The sequence below is a fragment of the Talpa occidentalis genome, unplaced genomic scaffold, assembly GCF_014898055.3.
Source record: "Talpa occidentalis isolate TD23 unplaced genomic scaffold, MPIMG_talOcc4v2.1 talOcc4.2, whole genome shotgun sequence".
Classification (NCBI taxonomy): domain Eukaryota; kingdom Metazoa; phylum Chordata; class Mammalia; order Eulipotyphla; family Talpidae; genus Talpa; species Talpa occidentalis.
In genome coordinates, this window is record NW_023602073.1 from 67,232,295 (window position 1) to 67,258,798 (window position 26,504).

The 26,504-nt window shown below is 37.9% G+C and overlaps 2 protein-coding genes across 2 annotated transcripts in view; both read right to left on the reverse strand.

Moving 5' to 3' along the window:
• The window catches only part of LOC129146463 (chloride intracellular channel protein 5-like), a 31,280-nt gene extending 19,842 nt beyond the window's left edge, over positions 1-11,438 (reverse strand). The window contains exon 1 of the mRNA XM_054698846.1: positions 11,413-11,438. The gene's annotated coding sequence lies outside the window, so the exon portion shown is untranslated. The remainder of the gene's footprint in view (positions 1-11,412) is intronic.
• The window catches only part of CLIC5 (chloride intracellular channel 5), a 190,138-nt gene that overhangs the window by 162,708 nt on the left and 926 nt on the right, over positions 1-26,504 (reverse strand). Inside the window, exon 2 of the mRNA XM_054698845.1 lies at positions 25,011-25,126. Coding sequence (XP_054554820.1) covers positions 25,011-25,049 — 39 coding nt within the window. The 5' untranslated portion in view covers positions 25,050-25,126. The remainder of the gene's footprint in view (positions 1-25,010; positions 25,127-26,504) is intronic.

A 26,504-nucleotide genomic window follows, 5' to 3' on the forward strand; every position in this document is an offset into this window, starting at 1 on the left:
TATGAATGTTGAAGGAACTTAGAAATACTAAGTTTACTTAGAAACTTGCACCCCTATGTTTATAGCAGCACTATTTACAATAGCTAAGCTATGGAAACAGCCCAAATGCCCAAAAATAGATGGCTGGATCAAGAAGATGTGGTACATATATACAATGGAATATTACTCAGCAATCAAAAAAGAAAAACTCATGCAATTTGCAGCAACATGGATGGAGCTGGAAGGGATCATGCTCAGCGAAATAAGCCAGAAAGAAAAAGAAAAATACCAGATGGTCTCACTCATAGCAGGAATTTAGAAAACCTAAATAAGGGACCAGGGAAAAGACAAATTATAATAAAGAAAAAAATCAAAATCAACAAGCAACTATAAATGAGACATACTACAGGAGGGGGGGATTAGGGTTTAAATACGGGGGGTGGGAATTGTATGGGGAATATAACCAAAATGAAAATGCATACATTGTGCAAAAATGAAAAATGATGCAAGAATTATATAAAATAAAATAAAATTTAAAAATTAAAAAAAAATAGAAGAAAGAAACTTAATGGACTATTGCTGGGCGGAGTCTCCTTAGTCTCCGTCATTCTACCTAAAGGGAATGTGCTCTTTCTGCCATGGAAAAACTTCCTTCTGTGAGGTATCTCAACCATTTCCTTCCTTCAGTACATTTCCCTATCTTTGGCGATATTACTTTGTGATTTGAGAGGTTTCAGGGGTTTACTGTTTGGGGATTTTCTTCTTCAAAGACATTCAGGAAGTTTGGTTTGTGTTATAAAGCCAAAAGTCATTATTGCAGTAATCTTCTGGGTAGTCACTCTCTATAACAAATACAATGCACACTGCTACTCTGAACCATCCAGAAAAGATGGAAAAAGAACTGTGGACTTTGAAAAGGCAACCTGACTCCTATAATTCCAGAGGGTTGGAGACACATACCCCAGGTAAACTGTCCTTTCATACTTCAGTTTTACTTTCACTTTCTAAACAGTGTTTCCCAAGGCCATTGCCTTTTCATAAACTCCACAAGAAACACACACAAGTTACCTTGAAATATGCACACAGCTATTATTTTGAGCTTCTTGGGTTCTCCCTGTGACATCAAAGACAAAGGTCGTTCTTATATTAAGGGGTTTTCTTTCTGATTATAGATGGGGTTCATGCTCATAATAGAAAAAAAATAAATATCATGTATAAATCCACCATCCAAAGATAATTATGTTAACATTTCTTCCTCATTTTCTGCCCCATGTATATATGTTAAATTGGAATCATGTTCATCTCTGTTTTCTGCTTTTTAAAACTTATATTAAAACATTATATAGGGCAAACACATGAAATTTAAGTCTATTTATATAAGATCAGCAAAGCATTTTCAAATAGTAAATTCAAATAATGTAATTTATTAATTTAGAATATTCAAAGATATCTTTATTGTTGAACCAAATAACTTTTTAAAAGGCAAAGGATTTTGTTTAAACAGGTAATTGGCCCAACAAACTGGACAATAACTAGGAAATGCTTTCATTGTTCTTGGGGCTCTGCATTTCCCAGGGTGAGGCTTGGTGATGGTACAGGAACAATGGATCATGCTGATAGCAAGGAGGGGCTCATTCATTGAATTTTTTCAAGGGGTCATAAGACTGCCTATGACTTTCCTTTAAATATCCCTATTTACACATAGTACATGCAATTAATTCTGTTTCAGTTTTGGGTTTATATCTGGGTGCAAAGTGGGCATGTAACAGGGTGGTCCCCAGGAAAGGGGGAGGTTCCCTGCCCCATCCCCCTTTCCTGGGGACCACCCTGTTACAGGCAGACAGACTGGGGAGCAAAGAAGAGAATGTATGGAATTGTGGGATGAAAAAAAACCTTAATGCTTATTGGGGTGTTTCTCAATTAACAAAACTCCTAAGGAGGAAGTGAGGATCAACTGCAAACTCCTTTAGCAAATTGCAACATGAGGAAGGGGAAACTTCGGTACCAAACAGACCTGGGTCCAAATGCTGGCTCTGACATTTACCTCTTGGGTTTAAATTTTCCAAGCCTTGGTTTCCTTATTTGTAAAAAATTGAACTAATATCTTCTTCAAAATATCGGCAGGAAGTTTAAATGAAAAAAAAATATGTTTAAAATCGTGGGGCCTGGCAGATTATAAAGGAATATCAGTGTTAGTTTTCAATTCTTCTTTCACAACTAAGTCTGAGTGGTTTGAGAGTTCAGAATGAAGAGACAAAGGAGAGGGGGAAATATGTATGAGCAATACAAATTATCAGTACATGTCAGTATGTTAATGAAACTTCTTTCTAGTCCACAATGCAATCACTATCATGCATTTGGAGAGCTATTTTCTTTTATTAAGTGTGATAAACTAACTCTAAATCATAATGTATTTTGGATTTGAGTGTTTCCTGCATTTGGTCCACCAGGGGGCACTGTTGCCTGCGCACGGCGCATTCCCTGCACCATCTCTAGGAGCCCAGATGACTTTGTTTAGGATAAAGTTGAGCAACACCCACATTCCCAGGTCTCATGGCTTTTCCCCTCTTCCCAATTACTTTTCTGTGAGAATAAAGTGCTTCAAATTCAAAATACACATTTAAAATATTTTATCCACATGTATCATGTTAGAGCTCATTTTCCTCATTTAAAAAATCCTTACAGTTCATTTAATGAGTCTTAAATTTTAAAATAAAGGGGTAAAGAACTCATGAGGAACATCTTCACAGCAACCCTATAAGGCAATTCGTTTGGGTATTTTACACCCAAGGAAACTGAATTTCGGAGAAAAAAATTGCTCCAAGATTAGTCAGAACTGAACCCAAGTCTATTGAATTCAAGCCCATATTCTCTTCATTACACTCTAACTTTATAATAACTCAGTTTTCCCATGGAAACTATCTTCAACCGAAATGATGTCTTTTTCAATTTGTTACACAAAGACAAATGAGCTAGCATTTTCTAAGAATAAATTACAAAAATCCTTTCCCTGTCTTTAATAAACTCTCCACCCACCCCAGACTCAATCAATGTGCTAACTTTGCTTGTGTTTAACTCCTGCTCTGGGTCATTTGATTACTAAGTAATTAAGTACCCATAAAACTTTACCCCAAGATTCAGTCCCTAGAACTCATAACATTCAAATCAAATAGAAATATGTGATGGCACTGAGCTAAATTCTGGAGTCCACACTAAAATCAGAATGGTTCTATTTTGTGTTTGTGTATACACTCATTTGTATAAATGAGTATAATATATTACACATAATACACATAATATATATGTATAATATAATACATATATTATACATATAATAAATTATACATATATATTATATTATACATATAATTATATTATATGTATAATATAATATATTATATGTATTATATAATACACATAAAATTTCCATATTGATGTTTTGTGGCAATTTTGGTGTCCTGAATGCAGCATCTTGATCCTTTCTTCTCTGTACTAAAGAAAATTCACTGTTTGCAAATACCCATTGCATAACATCTGTTCTACTACTTTTATATTCTGAGGAATCCAACTAATAGCTAAGAAATCACCTTTAACACACACACACACACACACACACCGTCTTTTACCTGTACAGTATACAAGATTAAAGACTGGGGGTAAGGAGGTCACTGTAGTGTCAGCTTTCTCTCTTACTTGGCTTGTCAAGCTAGTCCACAAATTTGCTTTCTTTCTCTCTCCTACCACCACCTCTCATCTCACTTTTGCTTTCTGCCTAGCTGAATATCCTATGATGCCATAAGGAACACATACATCTTCCTCCTCCATTTTCATCTATCATTCATGACCCAAATAAGTGGGAAGTGGAAAATGGGACTTCCCCAGGAAGTCTCTTTGATCTGTTTAGGCTTTGCTATCATTTCTGTTGGTGCAGGCATCATATTCTATTTATTACAAGAGTTTTGACTTACTTGTTTTTGATCCCTACCAACTACCTTTTTTCTCCTGCCCCATTTCTTGAAAACAATAACCCTATCTTATTTATCTTTCTATCCCCTAACACTGCCTTTTTTTTTTTTCTGGTTCCTCTTTTTATTTTTTTATTTATTATTTTTTATAATAAATTTTATTTTTATATTCCCCATACAATTGCAACCCCCCCATTCTGACCCCAATCCCTCCCCTCCCGCCCTCTACCCCCCATAGAGTGTCTCTGGTTCATAGTTTTTTGTTGATTTTGATTTTCACTTTCTTATAGTTATTCATTTTCCTGGTCCCTTATTTAAGTTTTTTAGATTCCTGCTATGAGTGAGACCATCCGGTATTTTTCTTTTTCTTTCTGGCTTATTTCGCTGAGCATGATCCCTTCCAGCGCCATCCATGTTGCTGCAAATTGCATGTGTTTATCTTATTTGAATGCTGAGTAATATTCCATGGTATATATGTACCACATCTTCTTGATCCAGTCATCTATTTTTGGGCATTTGGGTTGTTTCCAAAGCTTAGCTATTGTAAACACTGCCTTTTAACCTTGAATATGCTAAAGAACCATCAAGGCACCTTGCTGAAATGCAGATTCTGATTTAATAGGTCTGGGGTGCAGCCTGCAATACTGCATTTCCAAAAAGCACCAGGAAATACTAATACTACTTACTGGTCCATGGACCAGACTTTGAGTAGCAAGGCACTAGTCTGCCTAGCATAATATTTTATACATGATAGGTGTCAACTCACATGGAACAGAAAACTAAAAGAAAAAAGCAAAAGCATAATGCAAATAAAACTACAATGAGATAATATTACACAAACACCAATATGGTTAAATCAAAAAAGACTGGCAACATAATAGAAGGCAAGGATTGTATGAGTGCTTGGAGTCTTATGTGAGTGGGAATATAAAATATTATGCCTACTTTGGGAAAAGAGCTGGCTTTTTCTTTATAAATTAACATATACTTATCCTAAGATCTAGCAGTTCCTCTCCTAGATGAAAGAGAAATAAATACATTTGTCCACAGGAAGAGCTGTACAAGAATGTTTGAGATTTATGCATAACAGCTGGGTAGTGAAAACAGACTAGGTGTCCATTAACTGGTGATAGGATAAGTACATTGTGTGTATTCACACAGGGCAATTCCCACTACTATGTGCAGAGGATACTGACCCAGCTTTTCCCAAGAGGCTGCAGTCACGTGGGAGGTGATACAGGAGGCTTCAGCCTTGCCTGGGGCTGCAGAAGCTGCTGTCTAGGGGGCTTACTTGCACTGCTAATGGCAGGAGGCCTAGGCCCTTGCCTGATCCTTTCCCAGAGAGCTGCTTGAGTACCCTTCTGACATAGCCGCAGACTTCTATCATGTTTGTGATCCAACAGCCACTGCTGCCTAGTCCTGCTTCCAAAACTGCCTTGGAGCTTTCTTGGCCAATGGCTAATAAAAAGGTAAGAACTACTGATTCACTGAACATGCTATATCACAAATGTATTGTATTAACTGAAACAAGTACAAGGAGTACTTGCTGTGTGATTTTGTTCCTTTTATATAATGGACAAAAAAATGATTAAAAAAAAAGTCACAACATGACTTTTTTTGCAAGATTAAAAAAAAAGTCACAACATGATTAAAAAAAAAGTCACAACAGCAGTTGTTTGGGGATGGGTAGATGGGGATTGTTTGAGAGAATTCAAAGGGAATGCTTATGACTCTATCTTTAAAGAACTTTGAGCCACACAGGTGTGGACATTTGTCAAAATGCTGAGAATAGTATGCTTAAGATTTGCACATTTCAGTATGTAAATTTTAGTTAGAAAGGAAGGAATGCTAAACAAATTCTGAACTGTCATCAATGATATACTGCTGAAGAGTTTTGAGGTGAAGTGTACTGATGTTTGCATTTGCCATTGAAAGGCATCCCCCTCCCAAAAAAAATGACTTGATGGACAGATGGCTAACTGTGTAGGTAAAACAATGCTGAAAAATGTTGACTGTAGGATCTAGATAGTGGGCATTCTTTGCTTGAAATTTTCCATAATAAAATGATTAAAATGCAAAAGGACAACAGTGAGGAGACACTGTCTATATCTGGAACTATGACTTCCTTTAGGACAGATGCCTTTAAGGTAAATTTGTTTTATTTTTTGTTTTTTCTCTAAGGTGCATTTGAAGAGGTTAGCACAGCACTTTGCTGTTCACCTCCTGTGCAGAGAAAAAAACAAATGTGCCTTGAAGACTGAAAGCAACATGGCAAAGGCCTGTTTTGCATTGGACCTTCAGTTCCTTACAACAGCTCTCTCAGCTTTTTGAAGAACAGAGATTGACATGAATTGAGGTGTCCAGTGGCAACAAGAGTGGCAGTGAGAATAGCAGACCTGCATTTCACATTCCATGATTCACAAGTACACAGTGAAACATCTGGATGGGTAAAATTCAACACAGGTTGACAGAATTTACTTAGAACTGCCTGCAATTCTAGGTATAAATCTAACTCTCTAGTGTGTGTTTTTTCAAATCATTTAATCCATATATTGTTATCTGAGTTAATCTTGAATGGGAACCTTTTTTGTTCATTGATTTCAGGTAGAAGTCATTGATGAGTCAGTCACTGCACTAACTAGAGGTGGACGATCCGATGGGCTACAAGCTTGTCTCCTGACTAGGTGGTACACTGCTTGCAAAATTGGTTTCCTTTAAGAATCATGTGAGGAGCAATTAGAAAAGAAATGAAACAGCCAGATTTCATGCTAACATACTCAAAGAAACCAAAAGATTCTACCAAAAAAAAAACCTTCTAGAAATAATAAATGAATCCATATAGTAAGGTGGGAAGATATAAAAATACACAAAAATCAGTGGAATTTCTATTTCCTATTAAAATTTTCCACAGTAATTTTTCCATAATTTCTATTCCCTACTAATGAAACAGAACAAACAATTATCAAATTTATACAGAACCTCAAAAGGCCACAAATAGTTAAAATATCTTGAAAGAAAAGAAAAATGGAGGCTCACACTTCTTGACTTCAAACAATATTACACAGCAACAATAATCAGAACAGTATGTTACTGAAACAAAAACAGAACCTCAGATCAATGGAACAGAATTGAAAGCCCAGCAATAAGTCCATTTTAATATGGACAGCTAATTTTCAACAAAGAAATTATGACTACACAGTGGAGAAAAGTCAGTCATTTCAACTAATAGTTCTGGGAAATATGGATAGCCACATGCAAAAAAAAAAAAGTAAAACCCATATTTGACACCATATACAAAAATTCACTCAAAATGGGTTAAAGATTTGGACATAAGAACTGAAACCATAAAGTACATGGAAGAAAATATAGGGGACACACTACAGAACGTCTACCACAAGGACATATTTGGGAATACACACCAACAGCAAATGTCACAAAAGCAAAAATAAATGAGTGGGGCTATATCAAATTTAAGCTCTTGTGCCTCAAAAGACACCATCACAAAAACCAAAGACAACCTATAGAATGGGAAATAATATTTGCATGCCATACATCTAACAAGGGGTCAGTCTCCAAAATTTACAAAGTACTTACACAATCCAACAACAAAGAAACAAACGAATCCCAAAAAATGGGCAAAGAACCTCAATTGACACTTCTCTAAAGAAGACATTCAGCTGGTCTACAGAATATGAAAAAATGTTCAACATCACTTATTATGAGAGGCAAATCAAAACCACAATGAGATGCTACCTCACCCCTGTAAGAATGACCCATAAAATAGAATGGCATGAACAAATGTTGGTGAGGTTGTGATGAAAAAGGAACTCACATCCACTGATGCTGTGAATGCAAGTTGGTACATCCCCTGTGGAAAACATTATGGTGATATCCCCAAAAAATAAAAATGGAAATCCCATTTGACCTAGCAGTACTGCTATTAGGTATCTATCTAAGTAACATGAAAAATTTGATAGGAAAGGATCTATCTATACCTATGTACATAGAAGCACTGTTCACAATGGCCAAATCATGAACCAACCCAAGTGCCCTTCAACAAATAAAAGGATAGAGAAACTGTGAAGTGCATATTTATGGAATATTACACAGTTGTGAAGAGAGATGAAGTGGTGGCATTCATTACAAAATGGATTGATTTTGAGGTGATTATATTGAGTGAAATCAGTCAAAGAGACAGATAACATTCATCTGTGGAATATAAATACAAAAAACAGAACAATTACAAGCAAACAGCAGGAGGAATAAAATTCTGAACTCAGCAAAAAAGAAGATAATGGTTACTAGAGAGAATAGGAGAAAGGGCAGAGGGCATGGAGCACAGAGGAAGATGGGATGTGGGTACAGATGGTTTGGTGGAGGAAACTGAAAAAAAAAAAAAAAAGTGCTATCAATGAGAATGCTACCAGTTTCCCAAATTATGATGTGTGTGTGTATGGCCAGAATAGTTGGATTAATTTACAAGTGGGATAAGCTTGTATGTAGGGCAGGCACTGAAATATTTCTTTGGAAAAGGTCTTATGTTTATATTTTAAAAGCAGGATTGAAGGAGTCTTTATGGGGGGAAATGAATAAGAATTATTTTGGCTTCTTTTACACTTATCCTTTCTGTGGGAGGTGAAAGGATAATAGCCATGGAAGGTTCTAGAAGCCTAGCTGGGGACGTGGAAGGTGCTTTTCTGCACTCTCTCCCATCCTTGTCCTCTCCCCAGGTAGATGTCAGCATCAGTCACTTAGAAAGTCAAAGTATGAGCAGAGCATAGTGGAGGGAGCTTGTGCCTGTCCCAGAGGGTTTTGCACTGTGAACTTGTTGGAGAACAAAGTGCTAATTGTTCTTTGTTTGCTGAACCAGGCCTGGTGCCAACACAGAGCTGGCCCTGAGAAGCTTCCAGAACCTGTGACCAAGGACAGGGGACCAGTACTGGCTGCCTGCCACCTGGCTGTTCAGTGTGGCAGTGAGGACACAGAATAGACATAGTAGGTAGATTAGAAACTTCCCTGAACTTAAAGCGTTCAAAGTTTGTCTTATTCTTTGTCCTTTAAAGTGAAAAGGACAGAAAATAACTAGAAAGACGGTCCAATAATAATCAAACCAAAACACTGAAGCCCAGGAAGAGGGGAGATTTTATCATTGTACTTTGACTATGTAGACAATCTCCAGAGTAGGAGTCTTGCCCAAATGTCTAAACTCTTCTTGGCCTAAAGGACCTTTGACCTACAGCAAGGAGGAGGGGCAGAAAAATACCCAGACCCAGTTTACCCAGAATAATGCTTTTATTTGCAGAACAGTCCCAGGTGGTGAACTAGAGAGAGACAAGGGAAGGCAAGCGCCCTTCAAAGCAGTCCTTTCTGGAATGGAGAATGTGAGGATTTTGCCCCATTATCATTGGAAACTTTACAGATATATTTTACTGTTGTGCTTCCTGATGTCTGGACATGGGATGGGGGCAAGGTGGGGGTGGAGGGAACATTGAAACATATGTAAAAGAAAACATACTTTTCAAACACACACATATAAACCTACCATGGGCAGTTAGCTCTAGGTGGAGGGACAGGGAAAGAATCTTACTCTTTTTTTCTGCATGTTTAGAGTGCCTTTCCTACCTTATGTGTATACACATGTGTTTCTTTATACAAAGACTATACATGTCTAAAATTCAGGGGAAAAAAGCTAGTTGTATTGTTTAAAAAATGTTTTAAAAATCGCAGGTGTCTGCTCTTGCATTTATATTCTGGCTGGATGTGGGGTACAATGACCTTTAAACTGGTAGTCTCTGTGTCCCATCTCTGTGAGGAGAGGGAAGGGAAACATTTTTAAATGGACATTTCCTCATTAGCATGACTGGCTAAATAGTGAGCATTTTGATAGCATTTTATTACTGGAGCCTCCTAAAAATGCTAGAGGGATTTCTATCTCCAGAAAAATCTGCCGCGATTTCCTTCTGTTGTTTCAAGCATAAGTCCACCAAAACAGAGCCACTCTGACAAAATGCCACTAATTTTCTTCTCTTGGAAATGATGTTATTTGGTTCCTGTTTTTTAGCTCTCCAGAGATACCAGGCAGAAGTAGGTCATTACAGCATGTATTGGTTCTTTCATTCCTCCCAATTTGGTCCAGACAATTTGTCTGCCTCTGCCCCTTCGCCTTATTTCAGTCTCTAGTCCCTGGGTTGGAGCTATATTTGCACAGAAATATCAAGTGGCCAGGAGAAAGCAAAACCAAAATGAAAAGCAAAGCTCAAAACCTGTGCATTACCGGGCACTCATGTCACTGCCCTACTCCCATTTTAAAGATGAACAGACTGATGTAGAAAGTTTCTGGCAAAAGTAACACAGCTTTTGTTGTTAGGCCATTTCCTGTCTTAATAACATGGTAACAGTGACAGCTCCTGGTGACAGTGACACAGATCCGGGCACCACTGGGCACCAGAAACTGCCCCATGATGCCATCTGTGTGAAAGGCTACCCACACTGAGGATTTAGAGCCACTTTCTCAGCTGTCCTGCCCTCTTCACACCTCTAAGACTCCGTGGCAGCCACCTACTGAGTCCAAGTGGACTGGTGCCACTCGTGAGCTCCACTTTATTATCCTTTTTAAAAGTCATTTTAAATTACCTGTGAAATAAATACACACTCACTGTAAGAAAGTCTAACAACAGGAAAGAATGTAAAGTAAAAAGTGAAAATTCCCCTGAAGAGTCTGTCTCTGTGTGCTCACCTAGCCCCTCCCTCAAGACACATATCGTCTAACCCGGCTCTCTAGAGGTAACCACCGAGCCCATGAGCACACGCTGTCCAGCAGACCACTGTCAGAATGGTTTCTATGGATCACTGGCTGCTCTATACCTCCTGTTCTTCCAGTTCTTCCCATTTTAATGTTTCATAAATCTGAGGGCCTGGACCAGAGTAGCTCATAGTGATGACAACACAAGTTCAGGAGAGAAGCAAGTGGGTTGAACCAGAAGCAGAACTAGCCCACTGGGCCAGAGGGTAGAAAAGTTCATTCAAGCAGAGAGTGCCTGTGATCAGCACCTGGCCTGACTCGTTTTCCACCTCTGGTCCTCCTTTTTCATGCTCTAGAACCAAAACTGTGCTTTAGAAGGGGGAGTTTAGGAAACTCTTTCCAGCACTACCAGTTGGGGAGCAACTTTGAGTGCTTTCATCCTAAACTTTGCCTTAAGATGAAGAATACAATCCTGATAGTGAGAAAACAAACAAACTAACCTGCCCTACACTCTCCGGGGGCTCCCAACCAAGCGGAATCCCCAAACATCTGCCCCTGGGCCCCTATGTCAGATATATCAACACAACTGCCCCAGAACACGGAGCAATAGCTTAGAGACAGAGGGAATGAGGGGGCAGAGAAGAGATCTCAAGACTGGCCATGGAGTCCAGGGGGAGCTTTGGGGCTGATCTTGAGCATGCCCCCTCTGGGCCTCAGCAGTCTCACCTGGACAGCAAGTTGGATGCACTTACATGCTTTCTAAGGTACACTGCAGCTTTCACATGTGGTGAGTCTACGTTTTCTTCCATTACTGAAACAAGAGAAACCACATAGTTTCATTCTCAACCAGGCCACTCCTCCATGTTAAGATCAGGAAACGGCCTAACCACCACCATCCTGGCATTTGTTTGGTGATACTCTCCTGGCTGGGCTAACCGGTAATGAGATGAGCAGGTTCTCGCAGAGCAAACTCTTGGCTGATCTTCTTACCTAAGTTAGCCCAGGACAATCTCAAGTAGGCTATCAGTAGTATATCAAATGAAGACGTCTTACCTTTTCTACCTAATACACCATGGAGAAAGCCCTGGGCAAGGTTTAGGGTTTGAACTGCATTTTGTAGAAGAGAAAAATCTCTGTGCTCAGGGAATTGGCCTGGGTTGCTGTGCATCCTGGGACCATCCTGCTAGGTGAACAACAGATACAGACACGTGAAGCTGCTCAGATAGGAGACATTTAGGTTATAAGACTGTTCTGCTTCTAGAAAGTTTTCAAAGCATCCAGTATGCAAACACAAATGTGTCTCAGAAAGCCATTCAAAGGAGCACAGCACCATCTGACAGCTTCATAGTGTCCTCTGGGAAGGAATGGGTTTTTCAAATTTACTATTTAGAACTAAATAAGCCATTATACATCAAATGCATGGTTAAATTCAATAATCTCCCAGGTCCTTTTTGGTTTACACTTTCTTTCATCATTCATATACTTAAATATCCTTAGAAATAATAATTTTGTAGATTATATACCATTCTTAGAGATTACTTTTAATTTCAGTCCAGGTACCTTTTAGACATTGAGAAAAGAAAAAAGGAAAAAAAAAAGTGTGTGTGTGTGTGTGTGTGTGTGTGTGTGTGCGGTGTTGGGAGGTGAAAAGTAAGGTAACAGAAAAATAAACTCACATCCTATGTCACTTTCATGTTTTCTGCTTTGTTATTTGCAAAATGACTCAAACAATCTTCAAATTATAGGTTGAAAAAAACCAATAAATACATTTCAGAATTCAAAATGTATCGAATTTTTAAATTAATTTTTAAGTATGATTCAAGTAAAACAGGCATGAGTGTTGCTTCTAAATGTATTTATGTAAAATTTCACCTTATTCCAGAAAGGATTTAAGGTAGGATAATAAGCTAAATTTAAAAATCAGAGAAAAGAAAAACAAGGTTGGGACAAACTCCAACCAAAAAGTAAAGCTCAGTAATAAAGTTCTCCAACTCTCCCTGAGGAGACATATTCAACCACAGCATGAACTATCTAGATGATGGAGATGAATTTTTGAAAAATTTATCTCTTCTTTCATTTGCTCAATACTTTCTTAAAGACTTCTTTCATTTAAGCGTGTCCCCTGTGAGTATCACACAGCTTTTTGAGGTTGGTAAACAGAAATGTTTGCACTTTATAAGGGACTTGAAGAGATTAACTAATTTACCTGTTGTCACATAACTCATTTTGGCAGAAGTCACAATTATAACCTTTAAACAAAAGCATGGACTTCTGAAAAATTGTATTTATATAATCTCCTTTCCTGTAGATATTTCAGATTAAGAAAATCAACTACCAAAGGCCTCCCTGGTGGCCTAGGGGTTAAGTCTCAGTGCTATTACCACTACAGCCTGAGTTTGATCCCCGCCAAGGGAGCTAACCCACATGGTGCAGCAGACCTCTCCTGTTTCACCTGCTGCTCCCCTTAGCAGTAGATATGCTATTTCAGCAGTCTGCTATTTCAGTTAGTCAAGAATGATGGGAGTGAAGCAGTGAATTAGAAAGAACTGAGGTCCAAGAGATATTCAGAGGTGAGGGGATAAGGGGTATCATCAGCCACAGTAGGGTGCCTGAGTTAATTCTCAATACAGTGAAAGAACATTTGTGGGCCTGAGTCAGGGAGCAACAGGAAGTGATTTTTAAATGATAAAGTTATGCCTGGCTGCTGAGTAGAGACTAGACAATAAAGGGGCAGGACAGGAAGCAAGAAACTTAGGAGGTGGGCATGAAAGGTCCAGGGAGAAGTGGGGGTTAGTCTGAGGTGCTGTTGGAAGAGATTAGAAGCCAATTTGGGATAGCTTCGAAAGCAGGTGATATTGGGAGTCAGGCTGCGGTTTTAGGAAGTCAGGGGGGTTTTTAGCACAAAGGTTGGTCACCCAGGCAAGTGGGAGGGTTCTGTCAGCAAGCAGATGATGTTGGCGAGCAGTCACATGACACTAGCCAGAAAGATGGGGCACACCGGAGAACAGATAAATCATTCTGGCAATGGACCTGTCATCTCTTTGAGTAGCTGGTATTATGGGTGAATTGTGTCCTACCCCCTCGATTCCTTTGTTGAAATATTAACCTTCCCCTTTTCCCTGGCCTCCCCTCCATCATGTACTTTAGAATGTAACTATATTTGGAGACAAGTTCTTCAGAGAGCCCATTAAATTAAAATGAGCTTATATAGATAGGCTCTAATACAATATTACTGTGTCCTTATAAGAAGATATTACGGGCCTCCCTGGTGGCGCAAGGGGTTAAGTCTCAGTAATATGAAGCTATAGGCAGCCTCTGCAGCATGAGTTCAATCCCCGGCCAGGGAGGTGACCCACATGGCACTGCAGACCTCTCCTGTCTCACCTGCTGCTCCCCTCAGCAGTGTACATCATCAATCCGCCTGTTCTGTTCCCCACTCTGTCTCTGGTGAATCCTCTCACCTACCATACTTCTGGCCTACACCCCAGCTTTTCTATACATAAATAAATAAATCTTTAAAAAAAAAGAAGATATTAGAAGACAGACACGCACAGGAGAAAGACCATGTGAAGACACAAAGGAAGAAGATCTATACTCATAAGAAAACACACACACTGAGCCATGCAGTCCATGGCCCTTTGTTATGGCAGCCTAGGATGTTAGGCTACATGTTATGGTAGCCCTAGGATTCTAATGCAGATAGACAACCTCCGTGAGTATTGAAGAGGCCCTGCATAGTCTGAGCACTATAGCAAAGTTGCCGAGGGAGGCTGCTGACTATGCAGAAGACATGGGAGAGGGATAAGAAGTCCACGAGTCTTGTGGGGAATGATGCAAATCGCCGAATAGCCCTGGCAAAAACCCAGAATAACAGCAAAACAGCTCAACGGCACAAGAATGTCTTAGTACTGCAGATGAGTTAATGCAGAGAGGGAACTAAGAAGATAGGGGATTTTGGTGTGAAGCTTGTTGATTCCCTTGAGGCTGGACAATAGCAGGTGACCCTTGAGATATTCAGGCCTATGATTGAGAAGCTTTTCAGGGCAACTAGAAACCATGTAGCTGGGTGTCATGTGGTGTTGGGACCAGCTGACCAGCATGGATAATGAATGATACCACTATCTTGTGAAACAGCAATGGTGACAAGTCAGGACTTGACTGGCTTCTGGCAAAGGACCACAATACCCAGGGCTCCTGTACAAAGAGCAAAAATATCACATATCTAAGAAAATCAGTTAAATAATGAGTAGGATGCCCTAGGTTAAGAGAGGTAGATGGCATTCACGATAGGCCAGAAATAGGGCAAGACTCAGCCAGTTTTGCTCATGGCAAAGAAGAGAGGACAGTTAAACTCAGGAATGGAATTCAGTGTAAAATAATCCAGGGTAGTTCAAAGCAAATGTTAAATTACTGGGACTCTTGGGTATAATTATAAAAACGTCATGCCATTGCTTTCATCCTCCTCCTAATGAACCTGTATTGATTTATTCAGTGTGTCTCAGCACTGAAGAGGGCTGGGCTCTGACCCCATTGGTCTGAACTTTAGGGTTCAGTCATTGCCAAGACCCAGAGTCTAAAAAAGAAGCAACTGCAAAGACAATTTGGAGTTGGGTGTATTCTATTGATTATTAGTGTGTACCTTCATCAGTTAATTCTAGTTTTGGTGGTCTGTATATTGGTGAATTGGGCATGTTGGATCCTTGGGCTGTCAGAACTGGAAGGAGTGGCAGAAGTCACTGCAGCTCAGTCTCTAGAACCTGCCAGACTGAATTTGGCATTCAGTAGCTGAGCAGTCTTGGGCCAGTGTTTCAGTTGTCTGCCTTTTGTTGTTGCAGTGTTTAGGAAATGGGAAGTAATGACAGTGGTCAATTGAACTTTTTTGCCAAACTCTTGGGGTCATTGTCCAAGAAATGCAATAAAGCAAGTGATGTACTCAGCACAGTGCCTGATACATGATGTTAGTGATTATTATCATTATGACCAGAAAAATCTATTCCAACCTGAGAAACAATCAGGGGAAGACTGGATCAATTTATACAATAGCCAATTTAGTAGAACTTAAATTTTTGGGTGTTCTGGGCATATGATTATCCACTCCCACTTTGTTCATGCAGCAGGTGCATAACTGCTTAAACAGTAAGCAAGATGGACTGCCATTTAGATCAGATATGGAGTAGGTGGGCATCAGGAGAGAAGGGCTCCCTCATCCAATGTCACTGCCACATAACTAGGTCAGGTCAGGAATCAGGTCTCAGTTCTGACATTCCCGTAACACAGGAATAACATAGGCATAAGGAGCACACTTATTTATAAGAAAGTCAAGACAGACCCTTATGTAAAAGCACTTTGTCGCTATCAAGCACAAACACAATAAAAGTTTAATTTTGTACCCCAAAATAGATGATTAAATCAAGAAGATGTGGTATATACACACAATTCAATACTATTCAGCAATCAAAAAAGGTAAATTAATGTCATTTGCAGCAATTTGGATGGAGCTAGAAGGGATTGTGATAAGTGAAAAAAGTCAGGAGAAAATAGAAAAATATCAGATGGTTTCATTTATAAGAGGAATATAGGGAAACCAAATAAGGGATCAGGGAAAAAATAATTACAATAGAAAACATAACGAAAATAAGCAGGCAACTATAAATCAGAGACAATCTGCAGGGGAGAGGGAGGGAGAGGGATTAAAATGAGGGTGGAAAAAGCACAAGGGACTATAGTGATGGTGCATGGGTGAATTGGTGGTAGAAATTCTATGGAGACTACACCTGAGAAAAGAAAGCAAACATTGTACAAAAATGAACAGTGATGTAAAATATATATAAATAAATTAAATAAATAAATTTAAAAATAAAGACTTTATTGGTATAAAAAAAGGTTTAATTTTGTCTTAGACCTCCTTCTGTATCCTGAGCATATATAGTGACCTCAAATTATCCTTTGTCAATCTGGCGCTCTTCTTTATTTAGTGCAGAGAGCCACATGTTTCAGAGAACAACCTATCCTCAGATCCAAATGTTCCTATGATGTCCTGTAAACTACACTTCATTGCACAGCTCAGCAGGATGTAGTTACTAATCATTACCTAATCCAATACTTGCCTAACATGCCTGATCACAAGACACCGTGTTTGTGAAAAAAAAAAAAAAAGGCTCTCAGAAACCACACAAGTTTTATGGACCCAAATCTTCAGGGGAGCAACTTGTACATTTTTAACAAAAGCACAGGTGATACTGTGATTTGGCAAGTTTAGGAATCTGTAAACTAATGCATGCAAATGTGTTAGTTAATTAATACATTACTCAACCAAATTTAAATATTCAGCATCTTAACTGTCCTAAAGCGGTTATACTAATTATAGAGAATTTAAGCAGAATCCTGCAAGGAGGGTGGGGTGGAGTTAGGGAGTAAGGAGTTGATTTATGGGCAAAGAGAATTCCTTAAATCAGTCATGTTTATTAAATTCTCTACATGTTTTTGTAGTTCCACTGTTTAAGGGAGAGATGCATATCCACGGAAAAACAGTTACATAATGATCAAATAATTAGAAACACCAAATAATAAAAAATATAATAAATATAAATTTAACTCACTGAAGTTCTGAAATAAGCCACTGATTTTAAATATACATTTTTTTACATTTTAACATCTTTGACATCAGAATATATCTTACCTCTGATTGACTACAATTTTTCTTAGTGGTACCTAAAATTATGTGACTGCTTAACATAGTATCTTAGATTTATGATACTATGAATGAATTATGAATGATAACATGAATGATACTATGAATTTCACTATTTAATGAATTAGTGAAATAAACATTAGAAATATTGTAGGTGGTCTAGGAGAACCCTGCTGTCTGAGCGGCTCCATTGTTTCCCTGGCTCCACAAGCCTGACTATTCTTGAAGCTCTGGGGGCCAAATAGTTCACCCCACTTGCTGCAGCCCAGGTGGAAGGGGTACCTCTCTTCTTATACCTCTGGCTGAGTGTTTACTTTTTATTATTTTATTTTAAACTTAAATAAATCAATATATGTATTTATCTTGCTGTGTGGTTAATCAGTTCAATTTTGTACTAATTTATCATGTTGTAAAACATTTCTGGATTCTAAAATTAGATGGTAAACACCTTGAATGCAGAAAATTTGCCTCTGTCTCTTGCTTTTCCCTAGAGCTCCCAGCTGGTAATATTCAATAAATATTGAGGAGGATGGCATTTAAGTAGGTTATTGTCCAAACCAGGCTATATTTGAGAGTGAAAGGGTGCTCTATGAATATTTATGTGGGACATCAGGTAAAAACCAGGACTATTCTGGGCTATCATCACTCTACAGGTCTTTCCTACTAAATAGTAAGCTTTTTGAGGGCAGGGACAATGCTGTATTCACTCCTTTCTCTGCAATGTAAAGAGCTATTTACCTTATCACCTACTGAATTAAATATTAAATACTTCCCTGTCTACAAAATAATATGATTTTAACCTACTGGTCCAGCCTCATGGCACGCCAAATATATATAATTATTTTCCAGGAAAATGGAATTTGTCTGTTATGATCTTATTTTAGTGGCTATGCTGATGTTATTCCCTCAGTCAGATGTTAACAGTCTTCCAAAGACTTCTCCACCCTAACACCCAGAATGTGCAGGTTTGTTACCCTGCAGTGTAAAAGTAACTTTGTAGGTGTGATTAGGTGAGCCTCTTAAGAGAGGGAGGTATCTTGGGCTATCTGAGTGGGTCTATGTAATCAGTTTCCTTACAAAGGAAAAAAGAACAGAAGAATCAGTGAGAAAGGGGAAGAGAGAGATTAGAAAATGCTAGATTACTAGCTTTGCAGATAGAGACTGGAATGATGAATGAAGGAAGGTTTCATGGCCTCTAGAAGCTGGAAAAAGAAGAGTCACCTTAAGACTCTCAGAAGGTTTGTAGACTGCCAACTCATTCTATACTTCCAGAACTACAAGATAAAAATTTACATTAAACCACGAGGTTTGTGGTAACTTGTCACAGTTGCCATGGGAAACTACCATGTCATCTAACCTGCTAGAACCAAGCAGAACCAGTTCATCCTGGATCTGAAAATAACCTCTGCAGGTTTAAGCCTCTCTCTTTAGGGCCTCGATTACAGCAATTGCCTTATGTGATAGTTTCATGTAAACAAATGTTAGCTTTTCCTATCTTGTAGATATAAGTGATAGAAACCCAATAAAAACTAGTTTAAGCAAAAGGATAATTAATGGAGTTGTGCGAATGGAAAAGGCCAGGGATGGAGCTTCAGGTAAACTTGGATCCAAGTGTTTAATGTCATCAGGTACCAGGCTCCATCTCCTAGTTCTGCTTTCTCTGAATCGCTTCAATCCCAGATAGATGTTTCTCTTGACAGCTACAAAATAGATCACTGGCAGTTTCAGGCTTAGTGTCTTTCTCAATTTTTTCAATAAACATTTCAGGATTGAGTCTTCTGGTCCTGTCCTGAGGCATGTCCCAATCACTGTACCTGTTTTTGCATTTAAGGAGTAAAAGTGGCTCTAATAGACCAGGCTTGGGGTAGAGTAAGGGCGACTGATTCATCCCAATTCTTCTGTTTTCATCAATTTTCTGGTTTCAGAACAAAAAGTCCCTTGCCCTAGGAAACCCCTCAGTTTAAGGCAAACCAGACTGTTGGTTACCCAGGCAGTGCACTCTGGAGATGAGGCAGAAGTGGTCGAACCCATAAGACTGCCTTACACTAAGTAAAGGTGAGGGGTTTCCTATAGGAACCACCATAAGAAGGTGAAATGAGGGCCTCCCCAGTGGCGCAGTGGTTGAGCGCTGGGTTGTGATGCTGCCCGCAGCCTCTGCAGTGCCGGTTCGATCCCCGGCTGCTCCCCGGCCACCAGAGGAGGGTTCCACATGGCGCGCAGACCTCTCCTGCCGCCCGCTGCTCCCCTCAGCAGTGTACTTCGGTCCTTCTGCCTGCTCTGCTCCCCGCTCTCGCTCTGGTGAATTCTCTCACCCTCCCGCGCTTCTGACTGTACCCAGTGCATGTATAAACAAAACAAACAAATAAATAAAAACATGCCTCTATTAAAAAAAAAAAAAAAAAAAGAAGGTGAAATGAATGCTGGGCAGGCAAAAGCAACAGACTAATATCCTCTCCTCTCCATTCAGTCTTGGGCTTACAGGGACCTTGGTGGGCATGGATGGAATCTCACTTATTTTTGTGTCTTTTGCAAAACTGAGTACATTGCTTTCCACACAAAAAAGCCTCAAAAGAATTTATACTGCCTCTTTTTCTTGAAAAATTCTACTAAATACTTGAAAAGTTTCTCTTGGAGGGAAGACTGTCTCATGCTAAATAGTTCATGGTGGATAATAATCACTTTTAATAGGAACATTTGAAAATAGTTTAAAACCTTACTTTATTGAGATTATTCAAATGTAGTGTTGCTGAAAATGGGGTGGATGAAGTGTTTTAGTTAAATGAACTTTCAAAACCACTAAAGTACATTCTCCAAATTTTTGCACACAACACTAATGATAAAGGACTGATCACAAAAATCTACAGAGCTGAGGAGACTGAACAAAAACAAAGAAAATAATCCAGTCAAAAAATGGGCAGACAAGCTAAAAAGAAACTTCTCCAAAGAGGAAATGCAAATGGCCAACAGGCATATGAAAAAATGTTCAACATCACTTATAATCAGGGAAATGCAAATCAAAACTACAATTAGATACCATCTCACACCAGTGAGAATGGCACATATTAAAAAAAAACTAGCAACAACAAATGTTGGCGAGGGTGTGGAGAAAAAGGAACTCTCTTGCACTGTTGGTGGGAGTGCAAACTGGTCCAACCACTATGGAGAGCTGTGTGGAGATTTCTGGACCTACTAAACATAGAGCTTCCATATGATCCAGCAATTCCACTCCTAGGTATTTACCCAAAGGACACAGAAACATTAATTCAAAAGGGCACCTGCACCGCTATGTTTATAGCAGCACTATTTACAATAGCTAAGCTTTGGAAACAACCCAAAAATAGATGACTGGATCAAGAAGATGTGGTACATATATGCAATGGAATATTGCTCAGCAATCAAAAAAGATAATCTCATGCAATTTGCAGCAACATGGATGGAGCTAGAAGGGATCATGCTCAGCGAAATAAGCCAGAAAGAAAAAGAAAAATATCGGATGGTCTCACTCATAGCAGGAATCTAGAAAACCTAAATAAAGAACCAGGAAAAAGAATAACTATAATAAAGAAAAAAATCAAAATCAACAAGCAACTATAAACCAGAGACACACTATAGGGGGGTGGGGAGAGGAGGGATAGGGGTCAAATAAGGAGGGTGCAATTGTATGGGGAATATAATAAAAAAATAAATCTCAAAAAAAAGTACATTCTCCCCTTTTACATTTAAGATAAAACCTGCCTTGTTTTCTCTACATTAATATGAATATATATTAAAAAGTGAAACTTAAAATACCCTCCTGGTGATTTAAAATTTGACTTAGTAGTTTCAGTTTTGTTGTTTAATCATAACTGAGCAGGGGACAGGAATTGACTGTTTTTTATTTGGACAGGGTGTGACTTTTGTTCTAAACCCTTTTTTCCGTAACTTCTAACTTTGACCCAGTCTTGCCAGCAATAAGTCATACATTATAATTAGGAGTTTAAAAGCAACATAATTACATAAAGAACTATATTTTTGGTGATGAAAACAGAATAAAAAATTATATTCTTTTATGATAATAAATAAATGCCAGGTCTTGAGTCTAGTTAATGGGCCAGAGAGAAAGAAACTATCTCTAATATACTTCTTTCAAACTTGACAGGAGGCAGACTGCAGTTATAATTGGACTTTGCGAATTTAGCCAAGTCAATTCTCTTTGGAGCATAACATTTATTTGTAAATGATAGCTTTAGATAGTTGTTCTTAGTTCAATCTCTAACATAAAATGGGTTTAAGCTCTCTCCATATTTCAATATTTATATAAAATTGTTTTTTCAAAAGCTGAGCTAAACCTCCCTAGAAAAAAAGTGCAGAGTCAGGTGACGTCACTGGTGAACTCTACCAAACATCATCTCTACAATAAAGAGGAGGGGTCACTTCCAAACTTATAAGACCAGCATTATTCTGAAACTAAAACCAGACAAGAACATCAAAAAAAGAGAAAATTATAGGCCAATATCTCTGATAAATACAGATGTAAAAATCTTCATCAAAATGTTAGCAAATTGAATTCAACAATACTTTAAAAGGATCATACCATGATCAGGTGGGACTGATCTCTGAATACAAAGATAGCTTAACATTCATACATTATCAATAGGATCTATCATATTAACAAAATGAAGACTAAAAATGATATGATCATCTCAATAGATAGAAAAAAGCATTTGACAAAATTCAACATGCAATTGCAATTAAAATTATTTTTTAAATGGGTGTAGAGGGAACATAACTCAATATAATAAAGGTATATATGACAAGAGCAGTTAACATCATACTCAACAGTGAAAGGCTGAAAATTTTTCTTCTACAGTCAGGAACAGAACAAGAATACCACTCTCATTAATTTTATTCAACATAGTACTAGAAGCCCTATTGGTACATGGCATAGCACTATATATTAAGGACATCTCAAAAATTGTACAACTAAAAATAATATTACAGGATACAAAATCAATATATAAAAATCTCTTACATTTGTATACATTAATAAAAGAGTTATCAGGGCCTCCCTAGTGGCACAAGGGGTTAAGCACAGCACTATGAAGCAATCTGCAGCCTCTGCAGCACAAGTTCAATCCCTAGCTGGCCAGGGAACAACCCACATGGCACAGCAGACCTCTCCTGACTCGCCTGCTGCTCCCCTCAGCAGTGTATTTCAGTCTGCCTGTTCTGTTCCCCACTCTGTCTCTGGTGGATCCTCTCATCCCCTGCACCTTTGGCCTGTACCCCAGCTCTTGTATGCATAAATAAATAAATCTTTAAAAAAAAATAAAAGGGATATCAGAAAGAGAAATTAAGCTACCCCATTTCCAAGAGCATCAAAAAAAGAATAAGTAATCTAGGAGTAAGTTTAACTAAGAAAGTGCAAGATCTATACACTGAAAACTATAAGACATTGATGGGAAAAAACTGAAGCCACAAATAAGTGGAAAGAAATCTTATGCAGATGGATATTAACAATCAATATTATTAAAGTGTCCAGAATTCCAAAAGCAATCTATACATTCAATAAATCCCTCATCATATTCAGAGGCATTTTTCACAGAAATAGAACAGATAATCTTAAAATTTCTATGAAGCTAAAAGAAGCTGAATAGTTAAAATACTCTTGAGAAAGAAGAACAAAGTTGTATATTTCCTTATTTCAAAGTATATTACAAAAATATTACCAAAACAATATGGTTTGGCATATAAACAGATATAAATCAATGGAACAGAATAGAAATAAACCCACATGTATGTGGTTAGTTTATGACAAAGGAGTCAAGAACATACAATGGGAAAAGGATAATCTATTCAATAAGTGATGTGCAGATACATGCAAAAGAATGAAACTGAACCACTGTCTTTCACTACCTTTGAAAACTAACTGAAAGTGAACTAAACACTTAAATATAAGACCTGGAGTAATAAAACTCCTAGAAGAAAATAGCCAGTGAGCTCCTTGCTGTCAGTCAAGGTGATGATCTTTGAAATTTGACACCAAAAACAATGGCAACAAAAGCAAAAATATACAAAGGGACTACATCAAACTGAAAAGTTTCTGCACATCTAAGGATTCATCAATAAAATGAAAAGACAACCTGCCAAATAGGAGGAAATATTTGCAAATCACATATCCCTGATAAGGGGTTAATATTCAAAAAATATAAGGAATTCAATAGCAAAAAAACATACTATCTGATTTAAAAATGAGTAGAGGATCTGAATAGACATTTTCCCAAAGAATACAGATAGTCAAGAGTACATGAAAAGATGCTCAACATCACTAATCATCAGGGAAATGCAAATCAAAACCACAATAAGAGATCATGTCACACCCGTGAGAATAACTATTATCAAAAATAAAAGAAATAACAAGTGCTGGCAAGGATATGAGGAGGAAACGGAACCCCCCCCCATACTATATTGGGACTATAAATTGATGCTACCGCTGTGGAAAACAGTATAGCGTTTCCCCAAAAAATTAAAACAAGAACGATCTATAATTCAGCATTCCACTTCTGAATATTTATCCAAAAGAAACAAAAATATTAACTCAAAGCATACATGCACCCCTAGGTTTACTGCAGCATTATTTACCATAGTCAAGACATGGAAGCAAACTAAATGTTCATTGATGGACAGATGATGAATAAATAAATCCTGGTATATGGTCTTGTGGTGCTTAACAATGGGGCTATTTTCTAAGAAATGCATCGTTAGGTGATTTCGTCTTTGTGTGGTCATGGAATGTAATTACGCAAACCTAGACTGTATAGCCTAGTCTATATAGACTACTGGGACCATGATGCGGTACATCATTGACTGAAATGTCCTTTAAGTATGTATGTTGAGAGAGAGAGAAAGAGAGAGAGAGAGAGAAAGAGAGAGAGAGAGAGAGAGAATGGAATACTAATCAGTTACAAAAAAAGGAACTTTTGTAATCTGTGATAACATGGCTGGACTTTGAGGTCATTATGCTAAGTGAAATAAATCAGACAAGAAAAAGACAAATATTGTATGATCTCACTAGATGTGGAATCTTAAAACACAAACCCATAGACAGTGAAAATGTACAAGTTCCCAGTCATAATATAAATAAGTCACAGGATGTATTGTACAGGTTGGTGACTATACTTAATAATACTGTGCTGTATATTTGAATGTTGCTAAGAGAGCAGATATAAAATTCTCATAAAAGAAAATAATTGTAATTCTGTGTGGTGATGAATGTTAACTAGACTTACTTTGATCACTGCAATATATATAATATAAAATATAATATAATCACTGCAATATATATAAATTCTGATTCACTATTTGTATTTCTGAAATGACTATAATGTTATATGGCAACTGCTACATCTCCATTAAAGAAAACAAAATTTACCCACAAAAAGCTGAGTTGAAATAACACTACAAATGAATGTTATTATTTTATCTTTCTAAAAAAAAATTGTCCAAAAATCACAAGGGAAAGTATGAATTAATATTAATGCTATGTTTTCTTTTATTATCATTAAATTTCTCTAATGAATGTATAGTGATTCCCAGCACCCATTTCATCTCGCTCCTGTTGAGAAATAAGCGCAGTTTGGGAAAGAGATCTTACCTCAAAGTGTGCACTAAATTGGTCCACTGGCAATTCCATTTTCTCCACTGGCTTGTGTTTGGGTATATGACAAAATTCTAATGAAAGTGATTGGAGAAGATGGTTGCTGCAGGTTTCTGGGAAGGAGAAAAAAAATACCCAGAAGTCAGGAGGAAAAAAAACAACAACAACTAGAAACCAGTGGAAATGAAAATGAATTAAATGGTTCCTGTTGCTATTGTTAGTTATCTTTAACTAACAGTGAAACCAGAAGTCAATTCTGTTAATAGCTGTGTGGAGAGTTAGAAAGAATTCAGCACACAGATGCTGAATTGTTGAGCTGCTAGTTCAGCCAGTTCTAAAGACTACTGCACCTCTGAATACCCTGTTCCATGAAACTGTAAATATCTTTATTACAAAAACCCATCTGAAACAATTTTTCAGTTATGGTTGAAATACTAAATATTTAGAGGATAACAGAAGCTTAGTGTCAAAAGTTCTTGATGAATCATTTTGTCCCTCTGTTTTTGACCACATTATGTTACAGAAAAGGAGAACATATTGCATAGAACTCCCTGACCTACCCAGCTATGGAGGCCCTGACAGTGACCATGAATGAAGAGTCCTTTTTTCCTGATGCCCATCCACCTGCTGTGCCCACTACATATCTGACCTAAACGGAAGTCAGCCTTGCCTACTCTATAATAAGTGATCACACATCGCTAAATGAACAAAGTTTATCTATATCCACAGATAAACATATGCCTGAAATGCCAGAAAATTTAAGTTCAGCTAAATTGGATATTACATAAACTGATCCAGAACACAGCCCTCCCCTATTGTTCAGGTTGGGGAAATTTTTCTGGTCATAGCAATAATTATTACTAATACCTGTCACATGTCAGGCTTAATCTCATTTCTTTAACAAAATCCTGAGAGGTTGATACTGTAAGTGGACCCATTTTTCAGATGAGGGAATGGGGGGGCTCAAATAGGTTGAGACACTGGTTCAAGATTGCTCAGCTGCTATGAGTATTCAAATTCACGCCTGGCAGATTCTAAGTACTGAACTACCTATGCCATCCCTTCCAGCTCTGACAACCCAAGGATCTAAGATGCCCAAATTCACCAATACACAGGCCATTGAAACTGGCTTTAACTTAAGAAAATACAAACTAATAATCATTTAGCTCCATTGTCTCTGGTATAATGCGTACATTCTAAAATTCAGTGCAAGGGGTTGTCAACCTTAGACTTTGCTGTCTAAGGTCCACTTCTGCAGGTTACTAACTCAGGTATTGGATTTATATCTATTAAATAGATATATTTATATCTATTAAATCCTTAGCATCTGAGAATATTACATGGCTAATATTCTTTCTTTATTTATTTATTTATTTATTTTTCTATAGAGGCATGTTTTATTTATTTATTTATTTGCTTGTTTGTTTTGTTTATACATGCACTGGGTACAGTCAGAAGCGCGGGAGGGTGAGAGAATTCACCAGAGCCAGA